Source organism: Empidonax traillii, unplaced genomic scaffold (genome assembly GCF_003031625.1).
Source record: "Empidonax traillii isolate 1590-97213 ecotype Southwest subspecies unplaced genomic scaffold, ASM303162v1 scaffold676:size484234, whole genome shotgun sequence".
Lineage (NCBI taxonomy): Eukaryota > Metazoa > Chordata > Aves > Passeriformes > Tyrannidae > Empidonax > Empidonax traillii.
In genome coordinates, this window is record NW_020955869.1 from 340,295 (window position 1) to 364,027 (window position 23,733).

A 23,733-nucleotide genomic window follows, 5' to 3' on the forward strand; every position below is an offset into this window, starting at 1 on the left:
TAAAGCTTTTCACTCTAAAATGTACTTCCAGTAAATGATAACTAAGGTCTTGCCATTCTGGGTTGAATAGACATACTGCAGCAGTTATTATCAAGCTTATCAAACGTGATTCATACTGTGTAAGAGTTTATGCACTCAATCAAATCCTTGTAATAAAAAGGATGTGATACTTGTGTCCCATCTAGCCATCAAAATAAAGTACAATCTAAAAAAAAAGAGCTACATAAACTACCTTTTCTTTTTCTTCCAGATTAGGTGTAGTTTTATCACTGAATCATTTATTATAAGTCAGGAAAATAAAGAAACAGAGCTTAAAAAAATCAGAAAATGGCAGTTAAAATATACCACTTTTTTCTGCAAATGCAGTGCTGCAATTCTTCACAAAATAGCTCATGGCCCCAGTGGCAAGGTAATGAAAATAAAAGAAAACCTTGAAAACAAAGTACTTCTACAGGTGAGAAAAATATATGCTAGATTCTTGGGGTTGTTTTGTACCAAGCCAGAAGAGCAAGAGAGTCATAAACAGTGAGGTTATGGATACAATGTGTCACTGGAGCTGGGTACATAGAACCAGGGACATATCAGTGAAACTGGAAAGTCATGGCACCCCTAATTATTTTTTCTATTAAAGATTTTGGCTTTATAAAACCAAAGGAAAAAATCTATGTGCAGCTTGACAGATGAAATCACTGCAGAGAGAATACTGATAGGTGTATGGCTCCTGCTCTGCTTTATTTGAGATCCATCCCACTGCTAGTCAACCAGAAAAGAACATTTAATCTGGTTATGTAGCCCAAACACAAGCTTTCGTTTGTTTGTAGTTCTGGTATTAGTATTTGAACAGCTGGTTAGAAGAAACTCTCCAAACTAAAGAATTCACATTTAGCACCTCCTCAGATAGAAGAGGGTGTCCTACTTCTCATCACGAATAACAATCAGGTCACCTATATATTGTTTATCAGGTCCAGTGCTGTACAGAGATTCTGAGAAGGAGACAGGTTTAGCTATAAACGTTTCAGATTGAGATTTTGAAAGTTTGTCTTGAGGATCTGGTCACAGATTTCCATTTGTTTGTTTAGAATCATGTAGCAGAGTCCCTTAGTAGGCGTGGTGGTCTTTACATTTAGAATAACAGAGCTGTGTAGGGATATTCTATCATAATTAAAAGAACAACTATTAGGTTCATCTGACTAGATTGAACCTTCTTGTGCAGTTCAATCATATAACTCTGCTTCTGATGTCAGTGTCTTCTGCAACCTAATACTGTTTGCAAACTGAAATTCTGACACTCCCACTGCAAATATCCTCATATGGCCCTGAACATACCCTCTGTTAATCTCCTTCTCAGCCTTCAAACATCACTGAATGTTTAATTTCTTTTTCTCCCTTCATACTGTAGTTGGTGTTATTGCTGTGTCTTCCTTTGGTATTAGAATATTTGATAAAGCTTTCAATATTACTATGGGTTGTGGTCTGACATGGTCTTCCCCAGTTACAGCAGCATGCATCCTTCAGTTTCTCAGCAGTCTCTCTCTTCCTGTCTGTCTTTCCTACTGCTCAGATCAATTCTCCTGAGTTTGACCCTTGGTTACCCCACTCACTAGCCACACTCTACTCCCTTAGATACTGCCACTAATAATAATTTTGCCTAATCAACAGTAGATTTCATAAAATACTGTTCTAAGATACACAGATCTCAGACTGTGGAAAGAAACATGCCATCCAAACCACGAGCCCATGTTTTTGTCCTTACTGCTTTTGGGCCTTCATATCCAGCTGTATTTTGTTTCATTATTGCTTTGTCCACACATGTATCTGGGTACTCAGCCTCATTGCTCCTCTCCTTTAGTGCAGTCTCCATCTCCTCCACCTTGTGCTCTCCCTTGTACTATTAAAACTCTTCTTGCTCCTTGCTGTCTGCTTTCACAGCCAGGCCAGTATCCCCATGATCATGTGCTCTCTGAGCCTGTCACTTGCTCTATCAGATTCCTCCTGGCACATCCATGGTCCTCCTTTCTGTCTCCTCCCTGGGCTCCCTGAAATCCCAGGCTTCCCACAACCATCTGCTCCTCATCCACACTGCAACAGCATCAGCCAGCTCTCTATTCCTACCCTACCTGAGTCCCAAAAGGAAGCAGGAGGAAGAAAAGAGACAGTGTTCACTGCAGCATCTAGTTAGGAGAGAAGGCATTGCCTCTAGCATTCCAGAGGGGTCATCTCAGGGCAAGCTGATGTTGGTTAGAGCTTGACCTATGTACAGAGAACTATCAGAGACTTTTGCCTCTAGGAAATCTCCACTCATGTGCAAACTAAAATTTACCAACTTGACCCAATTGAGACAGATTTCGAAGAAGATAAGACAACTTTCTTCTGCATATCCCCTTTCCTGTTCCTCTCCACTCAATCTGTCATGAACTTAGGTTGCTTGAAGAACAACTGTCAAAAGTATTAGTAAAAACAGTTTTAATATGATGTTGTAAAACTGTGTGATAACAAAGTTCCATGACAAGGTTCACTTTATTACTGGACAGTACAACCATTTAAACTCTGATCCAGCACTTATCAGGACACAAATTAAGGTTATTAAGTTAAATCAATGTTATCAAGTCTTAAAACAAAGTTACCACACTACGAGGTCATACACAGTATTGGTTGCTTACCCAAGAGCAGTTGTTGGCAAAAGGTCTCACTGTCTCAAGGAGGAACCTTGAGGTATCTCAGGTCAAGGGGAGATCACTGCCATGCAGCCACGCTGCCCAGCAGGGATTGCTCAAAGAAGGCTCACTTAGGCTATCATATTTATGTGAGGGTCTCCAATCTGTGGGTCAAGTTTCTAGATGTGTGAACTGCATTTGGCTTATGCTGGTAATGATATCTCCTGCAAGAAGGATAAGCAATCCTTCAAAGGTTAACCCAGTCTCTAAGGAAGGTGTGCTGGTATCATTCTCAGTATCATTCCTGAATCAGAAAACACTACAAGTTTCAGCTGCATTTTTCTGGATGGGTTACCTCCTTAGAGGCTCGCTCAACTTGTTTAACTGCTCAGACTAAAGGCTAAAGTCCCCTTTGCCACTCACTGTATCTCTGTTCTGTCTCTTTAACATCAAAATACAAGATCTTCTGAAAGAATAAAGATAAATATAAGCAAGCTGCCAATCTTGAAATGCCTGTGGAGCATCTTTAATTACAGCCTGAGGTCTCAGGAGGAGACTTGGGAGCACAGTTACTGCAAAGTCATTGGCCCATGGCATTTTCAATTAAAGCCTGTCAAGCCCAACAAGATGTGCTCAGATGGAAGGGGAATTACTAGCTATGTTCTTTGGAATGAAATAATCATACATTTTGGCATGGGATGGACATGATCAGAGCCTATCAGAATGTATCATGCAGAGCTCTGAAAGTGATGGAAATTATGTTTCCAAATCTTTGGTGCAAGGCAAGGATAAGGTTCTAAGAAGGGAAATCACAGTTAATTAAATGGGCTGCAATACAGGTGATCTGATATCCTGGTTGAGGCTGAGATAAAGTTAATTTTTTTCTTAGTAGCTTGCAAAGTGCTGTGGTTTGGATTTAGTATGAGAATAATGTCAATAATACACTGATATTTTAGTTGTTGCTAATAGTACATACTCTAAATCAAGGCCTTTTCATTGTCTCATGCTGTGCCAGCAAGCAGGTGCACAAGAAGCTGGGAGGGAGCATAACCCAAACACCTGAACTGGCCAAAGGGATATTCCATTCCAGAGAATGCCATACTTGGGATATAAAGGGGGGGGGAGGGGGGGAGTTGGCTGGGGTTTGTTGATGCTGCCTGGGAATGTCTAGGCATTGGTCAGCATGCGGTAACTAATTGTATTGTGCATCACTTTTTTTTCTTGGGTTTTATTCCTCTCTCTCTTCTTTTCATTACAATTAGTAGTAGAAGTTGTAGTATATATAGATATGTTTTTAATTATTAAACTATAAGTATCTCAACCCACAAAGTTTACCTTTCCTTAGCCCTTCTCCTCCCTGCTGCGATGGGGGAGGCTGGGCGGAGTGAGCAAGTCGCTATATGGTGCTTAGTTGCCAGCTGGTGCTTAACTGTAACACTTGGTGATGCAGAAAACAGAGAGGTCTGCAAGAGATACTCTCTTGTTTGTGGTGGGACACTTCAGGCAGTCACAAAAGGATAGGACACAGAGTAAACCTGAGTAAACCTATGCGTAAACCTGAAAAGAGTAAGATCCGTAGCAATTTAGCTGCCTCTCTAAAAAGAGAGTTGTGCATATAAAACATGATTGTGCTTAAAGGGAACACAAAACAAGCTTAAGACCCTCCCCCCCCCAAAAAAAAAAAAAAAAAAGGTAACAAGTTTGCTTGTCATGCTTAGAAAAAAAAAAAAAAGACATATCCAAGAAAACCTGGAAGCCCACTGAGCAGGCATAAATGCCAAACAGACTGCAGCAGCAAGAGATATGCACCAAGATAAGGAAAAAGTCTCTCAAGAGCCCACCTGTTCCTGAAAGGTCAGAACATGACCTTTAATAGCAAAAGCTGCCACAGGTGTTTACTGTATGTGACCTGGAGATCTATCCAAAAACTAAGAAGAAAACCAGGAAGTTTTCTTAAACTTTGCAGGTTTAAGCCTGAAAAGTGCTATATACATTGAAGAGCAGTTGAAGTACAAATGTGACAGTTAACTGTAACCCATTTTTCCGCTAATTTACCCAAAAATTAGTGGGAAGACAATCAGCAGAGGATGATGAGAAAAAGGCATCATAAACAGGAAAGGGTCAACATCCATTCATGCTGGGTTCAGTTACCAACAGTACAAAGATTCATAGGCAGCTGAACCAAACATTTCATTTTCATTAGAACAGGTTTGCTTGCTGAAAGAGGTTATTAGAACAGCAGGCCACGTAGCCTCAATTATTTACTTACTAATAGGTCACTAAGTCTTGATTCTATCAAATACACATTTCATGTGGCTACTGGTGCTTGGACACTCAAGTTACAACCTCTTCTAGTAAATTAACCAGTGCTAAGGCATCAGCACTGAACTTAATTACCTAGTCCTTTTATTTATTTGGACTGACCTTAGCAAAGTTTTGGTGCAGGTCAGCTCACACATCCCTAAACACCTCCTGATCTGAAGTTAGGGAAAGTACTGTCTCCAGGGGGCAGTTCAGGTGACATTACACTTTGTGATGGACACTGGAAGAGTTTAATGTGATGTGTACAGTGTGTTGGCCTAGGGACTGGATAAGTAAGCCTTGTGCTGTTTTATTTATTGAGACAGATTCTGCCATTAAAGCAGAATCCAAAGACAGCAGATGGAATGACAGAGGAAGACAGATCATACCAAGAAACCACAAAGCCTAGAGAGAAACAGCTGAACAGAAAGACAACTGTAACTAGTCAGAGACAGAAGACTAAAGCAGACAGATTCCAGCCCAGTAGCAGGAGGATTCAGAGCTTCTGCCAGTCGCTGATCTGCCTTAGGCAGAAGGAGTTGGACTTACGAGAACCACAGAATGGTGCTTCTCCAGCCAGAGGCTGCGCTTGGCCAGCACAACAGAGAAATTGCACAAGGCACATCCTGTGGACTTAGCAAAAGAATGCTGATAGACCATGAAAGGCTTATGGCATCTACTGGTTGAGATGCTGCTACAGAGACTTGGCACTGAGAGAGGCAAAGGCAGAAACAAATCCCCCCAAAAAACAGCAGCCAACCACAAACTGGGACGAAGACCTACATATTTAAACTAATAAAAGGCCCAACACAATGTCTTGGTAAAGGCCAAATGACAATAGTCAACTATGAGCTGGGACAAAGTGACTACCGGAAGTCAGTAAATACTTACACAGATATTTCAAAATAACCTGGATATCACAGAGAAGGCAGAAAATTACAAAACTTCGGCAAAGGAAGCCAGACTGTAAAAACACAGCAAAAAAATCAGCTCTTATGAAGCATGTCTATAAATAGATTTTTCAACTAAAGAGCAAAATTAGAGAAAGGCGGTGCAAAATTTATCACACCTGACTTCAAATATCAGCCATGCAGATGTCTCCCATCCAACCAGGTTTTACTAAGCTCCCTTTACAGTTACTGGAAAGAATATACATGATTCACCTCACTTATTTGAGGCACCTGCTTTAGAATGACATGACCTGTGCCCTACTGGTACTTGTTTCTCTCCTTTCCAAGAAGGGAGTTTCAGTGATTAGCTCAGATGGAGACATCTGCATGTGGCCTCATAACTCCCAGCCGGGGAGTCGTCTTGTGTTTTACCTCCCATTAAGCACCATGCAGGAGGTTGATTGCCGTTTTCATATGTGGAAGGCATTTTTTCCCAGACAGCTAAAGTGGCACACTACTATATGGGGTTCTTTTTCACATGCTATCATGCAATCAGGAGGGTTGGATTTGGGTTGATTTACAATAGTGGAATTGCCTTTTAGTGGAGCTTCTTCATTCAAAGTGGTCTAATGGAGGTCACTAAGTCAGCAGACTAAAATTTTGATCATGATTTGTACCGTGATTTAAAATGGTAAAGAGCTGGTTTGGCTCTGTCTTTAATAAAAATTGTAGCTCTTTCCATCTGCCTCTCTTCTACATGCTGTGTTCACCATCATAGGATGGATAATGGCTTTCCACAGAGTCCCTCAGCAGGGTGGAGGGCAAATTGACTCTTGGAATGCCCTGGTGCTGGTGAAATCTGCATGGGACAACCTTGCTTGATAGTTTAGGATACCACAGGAAAGGCTTTAGCTTCAGCTATTAAGAATATCAGTTCTAACTGCAGTAGGGTGTCTAAGTCTCTTTTTCCTAACAGATTGTCGGCTGTACAATATTAATAAAACAGAGGAGCAACAATAACAGAAAATGAAGTTACATTAACCTAAAAAATGAGACAAGAGTATTACAAGTTAACAGTCCTTTACTACACCCACACCAAGTTCAAATGTTCACAAACCAAATGATGTGAAGTCAAGTGTGCTATTTTTAAAATATAACAGACTGATAAACCTTGAGGTAATACCCAAGGACAAAGCTGGTACTGAGTTACTGCACATTCCAATGAGGAATTAAATATTAATATGGAAGGCTAGTGGTAGTTTTTTACAGGTCTTGACATCACTGAATCTTGCAGTGGCAGTGCTAAGAGCCAGACCCTGTGCTTTTTGCTCACAGACTTCATGATAATTTCAAATGGAATCTTCCCTCTGTAAAGGCTGAATAAAAATTGTAGGACATGGGCCTTGCAGCATGGGAAACAATGTTTTAAAACTTGTGGAAGCTGCTAAGTCTGAGAAGTTTGCATTTAGAGCTTGAACTCAAATCTTCCTTCATAAATATAGTCAATACGCTGGTGTTTTCATATCCTAAGGAGAAACTTGATGTAACATGAGCCTTTCAATATTTTACAAGGCATGCTTAACCTCTTAATGTGTGCTATGCAAAGATTAAGAGGCAGTGTTATTACTTGCAAAATCACCTGCTATTTCCGGGAAACAGTCATTTGCTGGATCTGTCCTTGTCACTGGCATAAGTATAATGCTTTTAATAATCTCCCATTGCCTAAGTGATGTGGTTGCATCAAAATGATGGATGTGCTATAGCTGGCAGAATTTTTTAAGATCTTCTCATTTCTATCTTGTTCTTCTGGTGCCATCTAGAGGTTTTATTCTTAGATTTACAAAACAGAAAATAAAGGGCTTTATTATATTTCAAAGTTTCCTTTAAAAACCGTCTGTGAGTTAACATCGCTTAGGGTGCTATTATCACTGAACCTCCGTCTCCATACAAGAGCAGATTAATGAAGTGAGTACAAGTTTTTGAGCTGTGAGATGCAAGTGAGCCTTATGGGCTGCAGAAAGATTTACACTAGAGGCAAATACTGTCATAAAAAAAAATCTTTTCCTCATAAAAAGCACCTGTAAATTTGCCTTAGGAGGAATTTTCATAGAACTTGTTTTCCAGAAAATAAACAGCAACATATCAAAGCAGCTTCAAAGGAAGCAGGTGCTTGGAGAAAAAGCAGCTTTGTCAGTCTTGTAGTAGAATGCCAACATGACAGGCACAGCCATGACTTTGGCCCATCAGCACAACTGGCTGACATCTTGTCTGCCTCCCATGACAAGTCGGCGATGCTCCATTTCACTCTAGCATTGCCTAGAAAAGCACAACATGACGCTCAGACAACACGAAACCCAACAGTGTGACAGAAAATCATTCTAATAGAAGCATTTCTTCTTAAAGGTAACAGAAACAGCGAATTTACTGTAATGGGCTCCTGGTTTTGTAGAAAAAATAGACTAGATTCACTTCCAGTATAAATGAATCAATTGCCTTGACATCAGTGTGAACAGTCTGATTTGGCATCAGACCTTCTCCAGCATGTCTTACCTTCTTGTTTTTCCCCTTCGAAGTGTTTATTAATTAAGCTAATGCTAGCACCAGGTCTATGGAGGGTGTGTGCAAATGCTAATATGCCTCACTGTTTATTCCATCTGAATTGATTACCACAGTACTGCGTTTGTCCTTCTAATATCCACCCAATTGTATTGCCCCTCGAGGCAACTAGATGCACATTCACTCTGAAAGGATAGTCTCTTTTAAGTAGAGTTGACCCAATTCATTTCCTAGCACTGATAACAAGATTTTAAAATGTGTACAAAGGAAGTAAAGGTGCACTGAACACTGAAAAATGTGAAAGAGTTTCTAGGAAGTCCTTAGCCTTTTGAATACAATGTTCCTGTGAATGATAATTTCTGTACTTCAGCAGAGGATTAACTGTCATAATAAATTATTTCTGTTTGCCTGGAAGGAAGTAAGTGAAGCTTGCTTAACTAAGAAGGCCAGCTAAAGGTACAGCAGAGATGAGACTAACCTTGTCTCCTGTGCCCAAGGATACCTCTGAAAGGCTGCCATAACATGCAATAATTTGATAGTGTCAGCTAAAATTAACCTGTGTACTGTAGAAGGAGATAAGAATAATATTAAATTCCTGCTGGTACTGATTTTGTATGCTGCAGAGACTGGCTCTGATGTTTTGTGAGCCTGCCGTAGTAAGCTTTGGAAAATCTTAAAGGCTTTTAATAAGAAACTAGAGTCAAAAAAAAAAAAAAAAAAAAAAAAAAAAAAAAAAAAAAAAAAAAAAAAAAAAAAAAAAAAAAAAAAAAAAAAAAAAAATTTGGATTATTTTGTTGAGATACTTGCTGAAGTTCTATGATGACAGATTCATATAAAAATATATTTTCTTATTTTGATAGATATTTGGAAGATAAATCCTTGCTTTTCTTTGTGTTCTAAAATCTCCTAACTAAATTACTTTGTGGCAATACCATGTTCTTCTGTCTTTAACCCTCTTGGATGCTTTCATTCAATGACCAGCTGCAGAATGTGGTTCCATAGCCACAAGTTTTCACCCAAAAGAAGCACTTTTCATCACCATTTAATATAATTCCTGGCTGTTTATACTATACTTAAACTCACTGCTCATTTGCTTTAGGTATGAAAATCTTTCAAAAAGCATTTTATTTTAAATCAAATGTCTTTTAATAAAGTGTGATTAAAGACTATTTCCTTTCCGGAGCTGGTCTGTTGTTTTTTCTATCGTGACTACCCAATGAATTGGAAAGGAGGCTTGCAGTTTTTCTTATCTGAGGAATTTGAAACTGCAGAGAATCCATCCTCATCATTACTTGTTCAAGTCATCAGGTTTCTAAATAATTTATACTACCATTCCCTAAATCCTTCCTTCACTACTGAAAATTAAGATAAATTACAAGAAAGGGAGAAAACTTCCCAAATCTAGCATTTAACAAGATCATGTGAGAGTCAGGATGCCTAGATCTTTTTACCCAGTCAGGCAAAGTTTAAAAAAAAAAAAAAAAGATAAATAGAAGCAGCACTTCCAAATACAGGCCAAACTCAGCATTGTTGCACTACCCTTGGGGATGAGAGACACAGGTTCAAATCTCCAGGGACGAGGAGGAGGAAGTGGATTGCTGCTCTCCTGTCTCTGAAATGAGTGCTCCAGCCTACTGTATCTGACAGGTTGTAAATAGGTTTATTATTTAGTCTGCTTTTCATCTTTCTCCAAAACAAAACAAAACAAAACAAATTTTAATTAGGTCAATTTTTCAGCAAGCAAAACAATGAAAGGTCTATGTCAGATGAAATTTAAGGAAAAAAAGAGAAAAAAGCACTGAGATTACATTTGTTCTGAAACTGTCCATTTTCCTGGGGTTTTCTCAGTTTGCTGTGGAGAGAGGGTGGAATTCAGAACTACATTTCACACACTTAAGCTCAGAAGCTGAGACTCAGCGTCAGAGACTCAGCACTAGCTTTCAGTCATGACCCCAAACACAAATTACAGACCCAATACTTGTGCCAAACACTTCCATCCAGTTCCTCCAATGAAGATTTAGCAGAGCACCTTTTCTCCATGCTACCCCTCATTCAAGCTCCCCTGTCTCCCACAATGCTCCCTTTTCCTCTCATTTATCCTAGAGACTGGGAGAGTCAAAAGAGAGGAGAGCTGCATTCAATATGTTTGTGTCACAAGTGTTACTTACTATTAGAACTCTTTACTGGAAGCTGCTTAACAAATAACAAAGGTTCATCTAGGTAGATAAGTGGACTTTTATTGAACAGGGAACTGGATCTGCAAAAGCCATCACTGCAAACACTCAATCCTGTATTGTATGACAAACATGTAAACAATCACACTGAATCCCATCTTATTTGAACTTTTCATGGTAAGCATATATTGAAATTTTTGCCTAGCAGATCACTCATGGAAGAGTTTTCTTGTTCTTTTTAGTTAGAGGAGAATTAAAGACATAAATATCTGGAGCGACTGAGTTGTATACATATCTTTTGGTATCAGTTTTAACATGATCTGTATTGTAAAAAGTAAAATTAATGTCACAAGTGCCACTCAGTGACTGTGACAAACCATATTTTGCATTCTTTATTGAAAGTCAATAGCCTTCATGCTACCAGTTGTGAAATTGTGCAATAAGCAATAATTAAACAATGAAAAAGAATAAATAGAACTAGTTAGATGTGTTTTGGAGCAATGAGTAGTAAAGGTGACTTTTAAAATTTTATTAGCACAAAGCAAGATACAACCAACCATGTGACCTATGGCTGAGTGAGTAAACAGTGAACATCTTTGAAAGTCTGCTAAAGTCACACTATTGATAGAAGAACAGTAGCACTACTAAATCAAGACTATTCACTAGACTTACAGGACCAGAGGTTTCAAAGTCAAAGGGACTATCTCTGAATATCTAACTGCCTTTCGCTACCTTTACTGATGGCACATTTGTTCTCTGAGGGTTACTGTGTTGCTTTGCAGATGGTTGAGAAGTGTGAAAATGGAAGTTTACTTTAGGTGTGTGTAACTTACCATTGCATATGGGAACCTCTGGCAGGAATTTGGCTTCTTGCTATTTGCAGGTCCCAGACTAGTATATGTATTTAAAAATGAGATTGTTGTAGACGTTTACAGCACCACAGCACAGCTACCTCCCTAAAGCAAACTCTTAAAAAGCTCAGTTTCCCTTTGGACATTACCAATGAATTCTGTGTGGAAATATCTCAACTACAGTTCATGTATTCCATTTTGTTTGTCAAACACAGTGTCAAGCTTCACTTGTTATTAGATTTTCACTTGCCCTCAGGTTTGAGGACTTCTTCTGATGGTGGTATTGGCCTGGGTTTAGCAAGCTGGCCAGGCTTAATTTCGGGCATTTTTTCACCATGTCTGTACACGCTCACAGTGACATCCACTGTTTCCCCACCATACTTGTTCTTGACATAGATGCTATATTTGCCTGAGTCTTCTGAGGTCACTCCCTTGATTGTTAAACTGGCATATTTCCCTTGTTCCAGTGAAAATGAGTAGTGCTCATCAATTTCAAAGGCCTTGTCATTCTTGAACCAAACAACTTCAGGGTCAGGATTTCCAAATACAGTACAGGTCAGATTCAGTGTCTAAGAGAGGAAAACAAAATTAATTTTGAGATCAGTCAATCAGACTTGTTTAACCAGAATATTCAGGCATTTTTTATTTCTAGTTAATTAAACTATATATACCATGGTATCATGTTCTTGAAGACTGAAAGTAGCGTTTCTAATATTTCTTTTTTCCTTTATTCAAACTTTCCACCGTCTCACCAGTGACTGCGATACAGTACTAGCCTTAGGGTTAAAGTGTCTGAAGATGGTAAGTTGGGCAGTCATTGCAGTCCTGCTTGCAGGAGACTCCTGACAACCCATTAGTCTGACATGAGGTTCAGGCAATGACAGTTTTTAAAGCATCCTTAAAGCTTCACTGTACACAACAGGGGGGAAGACTAAGCAAATCTTTTCTGACCAAAGCCTCCTGAGGTTATTGCTTGAGATGATTTATAAAAAAAAAAAAAAAAAAAAAAAAACAATTAAAAATAGAGTGTATAACATGAATCACTGGACATCGATTCCAGGTGCTTCTGACTAGTAAAAGAGGAAATATTTCATGAAGAACAAATAATACATAAATGTTGGGAAAATACTCTTAGAGTCATAGAATGGTTTAGTTGGAAGAGACCTTAAAGATCACCCCCTGCCATGGGAGGAAGACCTTCTACAGGCAGAGATACATTCCACTATAGAGGGTTGCTCAAAGTCCTATCCAACCTGGCCATGTGTTACATGCACGTATAACATATTCAGAAAATAGCTGAAATTACTTAATAGACGTTCCTGGCAGCTTAGGTATTTTTCAAGGACTTAAATGAGATTTAAGGAGGTCATAAAATTTTCATGGTCAATCTTCCAATTTTTTATATGTTTACTGCTGAGACCCATTGACCATGCCTCTGTATATGTATGTAAACTTCACATACTTAGGTATAGTGATTATAGTGATAACGTAATAAATGAAAGAATCATTTAAAAAGTTGCATTGATTACTTTAGTGCCTACTTTGTTCACCTTTCTAGAAACTCATTCTGCCCAAAATTTGTCCCTAGATAATTAAGTCACCTTAAGACTTCCACATATGCAACATTGTGTTAGAAAACAAACAAAAATACACAATTAACAACTCAAAACTAATAATTTCTACCAGAATTCTTCCTTATATTCCCTCTACATTCCCCTTCAGGCTTCACCAAATCCTGAGAGAGCTGAGAAAGTCCATCTGAGTTCACTTGTGCATGTTTTGAGCAATGTTTTTCTTGATTGGTGATGACTGAATAGGTGTGATATAATTCAGAGTAAAAATAAAACAGGAAGAAATTTTAAGTGATCAAAAGCACCATATGTTCACAAATAGAAGAGAGTCTTGCATACTAAATGCCTCCAAAGTCAGAAAGAATGTTGAAGGAAGATTTACACAGTCTGGGTACAACCTAGGGAAAAGCTAAATCTGTGAGAATTCTTGAAGAAATCATATCATGTGGGAGGTAAAGTTAATTAATAGCATATAGGAATCAGCCTCACTATAAAATATTTAAAGGAGTAATGATGCAAATGTAAAAATAAAATTTTGGGAAAATAACCTACTGTCTACTAGTGTGGGTTTAATTTTTTTCTGTCCTTTCTGTAACATGGGCAACATTTAATTATTATTGCTTTGAAAAGTTACCTCATTTAAGAGCAATTAATAATTAACTCATAATAATTAATCAAGTCTTAATAAGTTATTATTAAAAACTTAGTAGAGAACAGATATATTCCACAATAATTTTAGATAATTTGGATCTGTTCTAATCTATTAAATTTTAGATCTGACCTAAAATCAAATCATTCTCCTATTGCTTTCAGCTTCTATAAAATCATCTGCATTCCCTCTCCTTTTGCCATCAAAGTAAACCTCCTACAACTCAGCATCGACTCATTGACAACAACTATCCTTACCTTCCCATCCATTATAGTAACGACATCAGGCAAACCACCAATGACTTTACCACGATCTAGGAGTTAAAGAAAAATATGGGAACTGTGTGAAGTTTAACTCTCAAAACCACTCATATCTTAATGATTTTACAACTTAGTATGAGTCACAGTTTTTGGGGGTTTTTTTTGCCTTTCTTTTTTTTGAGTTACCTTTAAAAAAACATAATACAACTTTTGTAATATTTTGTGGTGGGAATTTTAAGTACTGTAAGATCCCCAAAGATTTTTTTTAGCAGAAATTGTGCTATACCATTCTAAACTTAAGCACATAACAACCTTGAAGCTACTGCTGACCTTGACAGTTTGTGCTTTGGGCCCAAAGCAAAGCGAGGAGGGTGTTTTTAGCATCTTAGTGGTATCTGAGATCTAAGGAAAATTTGTTCTGCTGCTGTCTTTGTGGGCAGAAGCATCCTGTCATTATCAGGGGGATTGATATCATTTCCAGCACTCCTACAGTCCCTATCAGTAACAAGCTTCCCCACTGCCTAGGTCTCAGCAAGCAGTGCACAATAGGCATCAGCAGGCAATTTTTTACTGAACAGATAGATACCAATATTCAGTATTATCAGCAGCTTTCAGAGTGAACACCTCCTTGTATGACACACAAGTCACACTTTGTCAAACTTCTGCAGATGCAAGAAGATACAATGGAGACTTGCAAAATATGCAAAGCTTTCAGTGGGTTTCCATTGGAATTAAAGACAACTAAATCCACAAAATACTATTATTATTGGAGTATTTTTTGCTAGCAGAGGATTTTTGCAGCCACAGAACTCAGTAAGTTGTGGCAGCGTATCATGATGGATGCCTTAAAAAGAACACTAGGCTACATTGTAGAACATCTATGATATAAAGTAAAATAAACTTACTCTTCTCAGCAAAAGCAGCTGCCCTATAGTTTTTGAGGAAAAAAAAAGAGAAATATATAATGTTATTGATGAAATTAGTAATGATTTTTTTTTTTAAGTAAAGACAGTATTGTTGCAGCTTTAAAATGCAAAAGATGTAGCACTTACTTGAGTCGTTGGAATTCTGCAACTGCATCATCAAAAGCTGTAACAAAACAATTGAGAGGGTTGTTGTCTATCAACATAACTTGCACTTGGGGCTCAGTACAAACTTTTAAACACATACCCACGTTACAGCTCTCTTAAAACCCATACAGAGTCACACATCAGTGCAGTGGGAAAACCAGACCCCTGAAACCCAATGCAACTGGTGCTGAAACTAGATACAAGACTAAAAAGGTCATAACATTTATAAGACTGAACTACAGCTGATTCTGATCAAAAACTATCTGTTTTTAATGTAATTCCTCTGACTATTGCCAGTAAAATATGCATAATCTATGAAAAGGCACCATATAAATCTAGTATTATAAATATACCTTGCCCAGACAGATCAAGTGTCCGTTTGTAGGATTCCTTGTCACCAAAGATTTCAAAGGTGTAGTTTCCCTTATCCTTTTCTGTGGGTTCCTGTATCTGCAGCCATGCAATATCCTCTCCTCCTCCAATCTTCATCTTTTCACCTGAAGAAATCTTAGATTCCCTGGAAAAAAAAAAGATGAATAGAGATGAGTTTGAACATCTTTTCCCATATATTTTCCATAGGTAGTAATCCACAAAAAGTTACAAAGGATAACATACTATTTCAAAACTACAGATAGATTGTAACTAATGGGAGAAATTTCCCGGAAGATTCTTTGCTTCCTACGGGGGGTAAGAAACACTTCAAAACCATTAGCTTGAGTTTTCATTTCAAAGATTCATTTGTTCACCCTCTTCTCATTCTGCTTCTCTCCACATACACAGCTGTTTTTACATCTACATGCACATACATGACTCTATGTGAAAGTGTTTAGAGTTCTGTACACTTCATACACAGTAACATAGAATACAGCAGAATAGTAAACCTTAGGCAGATAACCTTTTCTGATGATAGAAAAACATCTTTTGTCTTTCATTAACTTCAAAAGCTCAATTAAGAAAAGAATAAAATATTTGTCTAGAATTCCTCTGATATCAAGTCAAAATACACCTTCGGGTTTTTAAAAACAAGACAAGAAAATTTCTAAACTTTAGATAAGTAAAACAAAGCACTTTAAAAACATTGGAATTATACTGACTTATCATCACGTCCTAGTTAAGAATAAAAGAAATGCCCTATGGATTCAGATCAAGGGGTCTTCTGATTCACAATCTGTCATGAAGAGTGGAAACAGAACCAGGTACTTCATGAGAGCATGCAAACCAAACCCCTTACAATGGTTCTCTCAAAAGAGAACTTTTCTCTTTCATTCATTAACTAAAGAAATATTTCTTTTCATTCTTCCTCCCCAAGCATCTTTAGCTGGAATTTTTAATAGATTAAGTCAGTTTTAGCTTCTCCTTGGTCATTCATTTTAATTGCCCAGATAGAGCTGATTTGGATTCATAGCTAGAGAGTTACTTTGCTGGAGGAAAGGTATATTTACAATTTCGCTTTCTGTAAGACAACTACATTGAGTTCAGCCTACCAACTTAGATTCCTGGATAGAAACTGCTATATATTACAAAATATTACATATAATATTCCCCACTGTGCCATGAGTGGATGATGAATACTAACGTTAGGATTTTTAGTGTATTCTCTGCTATGCAAGACAGTGGATAATTCAAAGCTAGCTTGACATTCCCATGGGGAAAAAACAAACAAACAAACAAACAAACAAACCATGGTTCATGTAGCCTTTTAATTTTTCCAGGAAAAATTTTGCTATAATTACATTTAAACAAGCAGGGAAGTTTGAAGAGGCTGGGAAAGGTTAGTTGGTTGGTTTAGTCTTTGTTTTAGCTTTAACAGCTCTGATTATAATCACTGTATTCACTGAAGAATTTAAATTTTATTTGTTCAGAATATTTGTTCACTGATCTTCAAGAAAATCAATGCATAAGACATTATAAAATCTGAAATATTTGGGGAAGAAGGGGAGTCTATGTAAATATAAATACACACACTGATATTTTCGTATTAGCCATGTAGAATTCTTTAGTTTTATATTTCTATGAAATGGATGGTGGAACGGACTAAGTCACTTTTAAAACTCAAGCAGATATAGTAAATGGAAGAGGCAAAAATCTTTTTCTTTTCCTTTCCATCATATTAGTACCACACTTATGAAAGAGGGAACAGAACTTAATAAATACAAAGGTTGAGGTATAAATAAAGCTTCATATCCTCGCAAGAGTGTTCTTGAGCTCCTTGAACCTGGTGATCATTGACACTTTATGTTCATGTCTGATAGAAAGCAAAGGCTGGACAGCATTGTAAATCTAGGGTATCATACTGATAAACCAGCCTTTCCTGTCCGAGTCTGAGCTTTTCACTGTGTGTCATCTTTGTAGACCATCAAGGAATGTGAAAGTTGAAACCACCTAAAGAGTTTAAAGTCCTTTCAAACATTACCTGCAGCTTCAAACAAGTAAGAACCTGACACAGCAAAGCATGTGGACACAAATTTAACTGTAAATACAGCGTTTGGATGTGCCAGTGCATAGATGATTAGACTGTATCTAAAATCAAAGATTAATGTAACATGAGGGTGGAAAACTATTAGGAACTTAACAGCTCCTTTTTGGTCATATTCTCAGCTCTGAGGCCTATACTTAAAGTACTGTGTGCCTCATTGAATATCTTTTAAGAGAGGACTATCAACATTAAAATATTTTGGGTTACTTATGACTGTATCAGTTTGAAAAAAAAAATAACTTAATACAGGCTTTTATTACACTGTGGAGCAGATCCTTGGTATTCACCTAGTACTGGAGGAGACTTTCATCCACTTTAAGAAAAGGGCAGCCCTAAAAATGAAACTATGCCCAAATATTTTGCTGTCATTTAGTCAACCAATGGAAGACAAACAGTCTCATGTTGAATAAGAGAACACAGTACTGTAGATAGCTTTTTTTTCTGTCTGTTACAACCCTCCTGATTGCTGTTGGACAAGTCTGTTAATATTTCTATCATATGTACTATCTATGTTAAAAATAATATAATGTGCTGGAAAGAGAATTTGATTAATTCGGTCCAGTTACTAAATGAATGCCACAAAATAATAAATAGTAAACCATAAAGACAGCATTTTTTCTCAAGTAAAATTGAAAAAGTATTCTTATCTACCTGTGACACCAGCTGACTTTCATTTCCTCATTGTAGTATTTCAAGAAACACTGGAGCCTTATTCCTTCCTCATTGCAAAGGATCTTCAGTGGAGAGGCTGACTTACCTACATAGAAGAGAATATGTGTGGATCAAATGGAAGAGACAGTGGAATAACCAGGAGAAAACAGTCTAATGGACTATTTGTACTGTCAGGATCTTGGCCATGATTCTCAAGTACCACAGAGACAACTGCCATACCTCTCAAGGGACATCAGCTAATTTATATCAGGTGAAAGTTCAGTATGAATTTATGGTTTTATTGTCATATAAAGGCACTATGACTAGCAAGACCCATTGTGAAATAATAATAAGCTAGTCATATAATTGCTATAAAACAGTAGTGTAATGATTCTAATTGCATAAGAATTTTATACTTGCGCAAACCCTGTTCTTTTAGTGAAATGAATCCCAGCTTCTCACTGGGAACATGGTCAGAGTCTCATTCTCTCTATATCAAGGTTCACTTACTAATGGGAATTAGAAAATTATTGCTACAACACTGTCACAGTATCTAAACCAAACAAGCCAGGTGGAATAATACTTTGTTCTCTTTTAATAGTGTCCATTAGCAAGGTCAACTGCCTATTCAGAAACTTAATAACATGTCCATAATAATATAACCATGGTGACTCTCACAGATTTACTACTTAAAATAAAAATATTCTGCCTCAGCCTCAGATGACTTCAACATAAGAAGCCTACATGAAAATTCAAGACAGCATTTACTTACCACTTGCTCCACTCAATGCCAGAATTATATCGTCATAAACTGCAGAGAGGAAAAAAAAAAAAAAGGAAGAAAATGTACCATCAAAATTCAATCAGAATGTAGCTCTGTTATGTTTGGTATAATTAAAGCAATATGGGAAATTTTCATATCCTTAAGCAAAGAAAACCATTAAAATTGCAACAGGTGTACAGGATAAATTGGAAACTGTCTGTGTACAGAATGTGAATTCTGCACTGTGTCACTCAATATCTCTGCCTTTTGTGGAGTCAACTGTCTGCTGTCAAATCTTTGTCTCTGTATCCCTTAGGCCAGGAAAAAAAAAATCACTAAAACTGGATAGTTCACATTTAAAGAATAGTGCAGAGGAAAAAGCAATTATCACATTCTAGGTGAAACAGGTTTCACCTGCTCCCTTTATGATGACATTTGACAAATATAAAAACCTTTAACAGCAAGTGATATAAACTAGGTATCATATCAAGCTTTTGAAATATCACAGAGCTGATGGGTTTGCAGGAGAGAACCCTGGAGACAATTGTAGAAAAGTGGGGAACTCTTTCATATGCAGAAGAATCATATGCAGTAACACTATGTAAAATGGAAAGAAAGGGAAAGAAGCACCATAATCTGAAGAATGCCTGGTCAAGACTGAAGGATGCATATTCTAGGCTGAGGAATTTTTATGAGTAAGGAAGACAAAGAAAAGCATGGAGTTCGGAAAATACTACTTATATATTTGTTCTATATTGATCTGTATATATATATACACATTTTTTCTCTGTTAAAATAAATTGTGATTCAGTTCCATAACTCTTTGCAATCTCCATTGTGCTTCTACTGGCACGCTGACATAAGGACATGAATTTCATACTGCATATACATTACATTACGGATGTCTGAGAAGGTAGGGTTGTGTTAATCATAATGTCTAAATGAAATTTGTTTTTTTTTTCTGAAAGAATTAATTACATCAATTACATTAATGGGCAAAGAATTTATGTAGAGGAAAAATGCCTGGGACATTATCAACTGATAATACAGCATTTTGTGGTAAACAACAGCTGAGCCTGATATTCATCTTTTCCTCTTAGTTCAGGTATTTCCGTGATCTGTTGAAAAAGAATGTTAAGATCTTTGGCAAACTTAGTTAACTTTTTAACTTGTCTTTCTTCTTCTACTGGGAGCTTGAAAATATATTCATTGTTTGAGTCAAATGCCTACATGCAGGTGGGATGAATACAGGTTCACTTAGGCCTGGTTGTTGGGACCCACGTAAAGAAGCTTAAGCGAAGTTAAGTAAAATTCACTCATGCTGGCAACAGATCAGTCTTTGCTATAGACTCAGAATCACAGAATATTCTGAGTTTGAAGGGACCCACAAATATCATGAAGTCCAACCCTTAAGTGAATGGCCCCTTCAGGGATCAAACTCACAACTTTGGCATTATTAACATCATGCTCTAACCTACTGAGCTAATCTCCAGGCCAAAGCAAACTAACTTTTTTTATATTAAAAAAAATTAAATATACACAGAATTACAGCATCTCAATATGATGTCTGATGACATACAAAACCTTTTTCAATTCCATCATGGGTGTATTTTAGAGTACATTCTCGTATTTGGATTTATCTTCATTTGAATGTCAGTGCACACCAAGCTCAAAGTTACCTGCCCCACAGAATATGCAGTCTTCCCCATTCATGCTAAATTCTCTGTTTATCTTTTCTGTTTCCACCATTTAGGATACACGTTGTTTGGTTTTGCTGGCTGACATTTTCAAAGCCTCCTGGATGCACAGAAGTCCAGGATACTGTGATATTGTGAATTCTCTAAATAGACATTTCACTGCAAATTTCCAACACAGCACAGTTTTGCCGTACCTGAAGTATAGTCACTGGAAACCCTGACCACGTGAGGGAGCCCTCCTGTACCTTTCGCTTATTCCAGTGATCGGGATACACAACACGCACACACAAATCCATAGACTAAGGGAATGGTATCGGTGTGTATATCAAAGGACAGGAAGGGAGAAGTTGATCATTGAGAACATATTGCATAGTGTGGGACCCGAGTATGACATAATATGTATGTAAGAAGGGATGGAAATTGTACTGGTTTGTGCTGGGATAGAGTTAATTTTCATCACAGGAGCTTGTACTGTGCTGTTTGTGTGACTTAGTGATTAAAGCAGTGTTGGTAACACAGGGATGTTTCAGCTAATGCTGAGCAGTGCTTGCACAGCGTGAAAGCCTTTTATTTCTTCTCCTCAGACTACCTCTCCAGGAGGAGGCTGCAGGTGCACAAGAACTCAGAAGGGGACACAGCCAAGACAGCTGACCCCAACTGATCCAAGGGACATTTCATACCATATGACACTAAATTCCTTATATAAAGCTGAGGGAAGAAGAATGAAGTGGGAAACATTTGGAGTGATGTCATTTGTCTTCCCAAATCACCGTTACGTGTGATGGAGCCCAGCTTTACTGAAAATTGATGAACACCTACCTGCCCATGGGAAGCGGTGAATAACTTCATTGTTTTGTTTGCCTGCATACACAGCTTTTGCTTTACTTATTAAACTGTCTTTAGCTCAACCCAGGAGCTCTCTCACTTTTCCCATTCCAATTCTCTCCCCTATCCCACTGAAGGTGAATGAGTGAGAAGCTGCATGGGGCTGAGCTGCCAGCTGATGCTAACCCACAAAACAGCTTTATGATTTTAGAATCAAAATCACTCTCAGTCCCCACTGACAGTCCCACTTCAACATATTCAGAACTTTGTTGCCTTAGTTTTTTTTGCAGACATTAAAGCTTAGCAAATTTGAGAGAGAGCTATCTCACATGAAAGAGAATGTTTGTCTGATTAGAAACATACTTCATCTCCTGCCTGTCAGAGTGCTAGAGATTAATCATTACAATGCCCAGTCACCCCTCCTAGATTGCTGATCTGCAGTTTGGGTCTGTGTAACACAAAAAGAGAAATTAAATGCAAAGAACAACAAAAATATTTGTTAACATGGCATTTTCAAGGATAGATCTTCGACACCTCTTGAGAACGTGTGTAGACCATTATTCCATTATAGTAAATTGAATGTTACCTTTTCCCGTTAATTCAAGAGAAGATACATCATGACCTCTATCATCTGATAGTGTTGCCTTATAAACTCCTTCGTCTTTGCGAGACAGCTACAGGGGAAACACAAAATGTTTACTGACAAACTTCATAGTAGTACTAGATTTGCTCAACCCCTGCATAACTGTCTAAATAAAAAACCACACATTTTACTGCCTTCTGGACAAATAATCTTAAAGAAGTGAGATGGAAACCTGTTCCTTTTTCTTTTTTTTTTTTTTTAATGGAGCAGTATTTAGTTCTTAAGCCTAAAACATATTCTAATTTCTGTTCAATTGCCTCAAGAAACCATGTTGGGTTTTTTGGTTCCAAAAAGGCAAACAGGATTGATAATGGTCAGTAAAAATTATAAGCAGCATAGTAAAATGTAACAGAGCATAACTTCAACCCACACAAACTTCAGAAATGCAATTTTTCTTCTACCAAAATGAATACTTTTTTGAATTATGAAAATAATAACAGATCTACATCTTATAATTGTCCAAATCAACTCTTTCATGTTGCTTCCATTCAAGCAGCAACTGTAGTCAAATTATATCTATGCTATGTAAATAATTAATTCATTGCCCTTGGAGAGTTTACATTCTAAAATCTACCACAGTGTGATGCTGCATTTAAGAGAGTCAGGGGTTTTGATGGTTTTATTTTAGGTTATTGTAAAACCTGAAGGAAAATATATAAACAATTATATAGAGATTGGAGATTATTTAATTCTTGGATTTACAAAAATCCACTAGCAAGTAAACCATAGCACAAGTATCATATTGAATGACAAGTAACAAGAGCAATCCTAGACAAGCAGAAACCACCCTCCCAAAAAAAAGTTTACTCAAGAAAAATGAAGCCACTGGAAAGTCAGTATCCTCTCTCAAGTGAAATGAAGGAAGGAAATTAGAAGAATATGAAGCCATTAAATAAAATAAATAAATCAATTAGATGGAATGCACATTATGCTGAAAGCAGAAAGTCTCAGTCTGGGGAGGTTTTTGTCACTTGACAAAGGCAGTGACTATGTAAGCTAAGGTTTCAGACATAAGCTGGATTATCCTGTTTGCATAAATTTTAAGAAGCCATATACTTCAAACTTATTCATTTTAGGCAGTAAAACTGAAACACTGTCAAAAATGAGGCGCTTGAGCAAATTGAAAAATTAAGGAGCAATAAGAAAGAATAAGATAGAGTTCACCGAAGGACTCTGAAGAAACTTAAGCATGAACTGTCTGAGCTGATAACAAAAATAGATATGTTGTACAAGCACCAGCTAATTGAAGGGTAGAAAATATGGGCGTTTTTTAAACTGTTCACAGAACTCATGGCTGTTTTAATGCTTGCCTGGCAAATCTATATCAATCAGCAACTGTCATTTCTAATCAATAGGTGATACTGTACCTTGGGAATACTGAGGTGGCATTCTCCCTTCTGCAGGTCAGGCACTTCCTCAACTTCAACCCCAGAACCATCCTTATACCACTTGAAATCAGTCTCCTTCTTTATGTTTGCAACCTGTACAACAAAAAAGGCACGTAAGCCTGTCTATGTCCTGAGGAAAGAGATCACACTGCAGGTAGTCACACAAGTACTTTCAATATAAGAAGTAATTTTTTTATAACACATGTCAAATAAAACTAAGTAAAAACCAATTTCAACCAAGTCCTGCTAAGCAAATCTTAGTCCTCTGGTATTTCTTTGCAGCACAGGATACAGTTTACAGTTTCAGAGCCCTG

The 23,733-nt window shown here is 37.5% G+C and overlaps 1 protein-coding gene across 2 annotated transcripts in view; it reads right to left on the minus strand.

Moving 5' to 3' along the window:
- MYOM2 (myomesin 2) overlaps positions 1-23,733 on the minus strand; it is a 90,801-nt gene that overhangs the window by 2,488 nt on the left and 64,580 nt on the right. Inside the window, exons 30-38 of one of the 2 annotated variants that reach the window (XR_003573002.1) lie at positions 23,399-23,512; positions 21,975-22,062; positions 18,876-18,914; positions 18,104-18,209; positions 15,330-15,493; positions 14,959-14,995; positions 14,812-14,834; positions 13,904-13,959; positions 11,389-11,995 (exon numbers count right to left, since the gene is read on the minus strand). Coding sequence is in view for 1 of the 2 variants with exons in the window: in XM_027899568.1 (XP_027755369.1) it covers positions 11,669-11,995; positions 13,904-13,959; positions 14,812-14,834; positions 14,959-14,995; positions 15,330-15,493; positions 18,104-18,209; positions 18,876-18,914; positions 21,975-22,062; positions 23,399-23,512 (954 nt within the window). In the remaining variant the exon portion in view is untranslated. Of the gene's footprint in view, positions 1-10,938; positions 11,996-13,903; positions 13,960-14,811; positions 14,835-14,958; positions 14,996-15,329; positions 15,494-18,103; positions 18,210-18,875; positions 18,915-21,974; positions 22,063-23,398; positions 23,513-23,733 lie in introns of those variants that run through there. The other variant, XM_027899568.1, reaches the window with a different exon arrangement.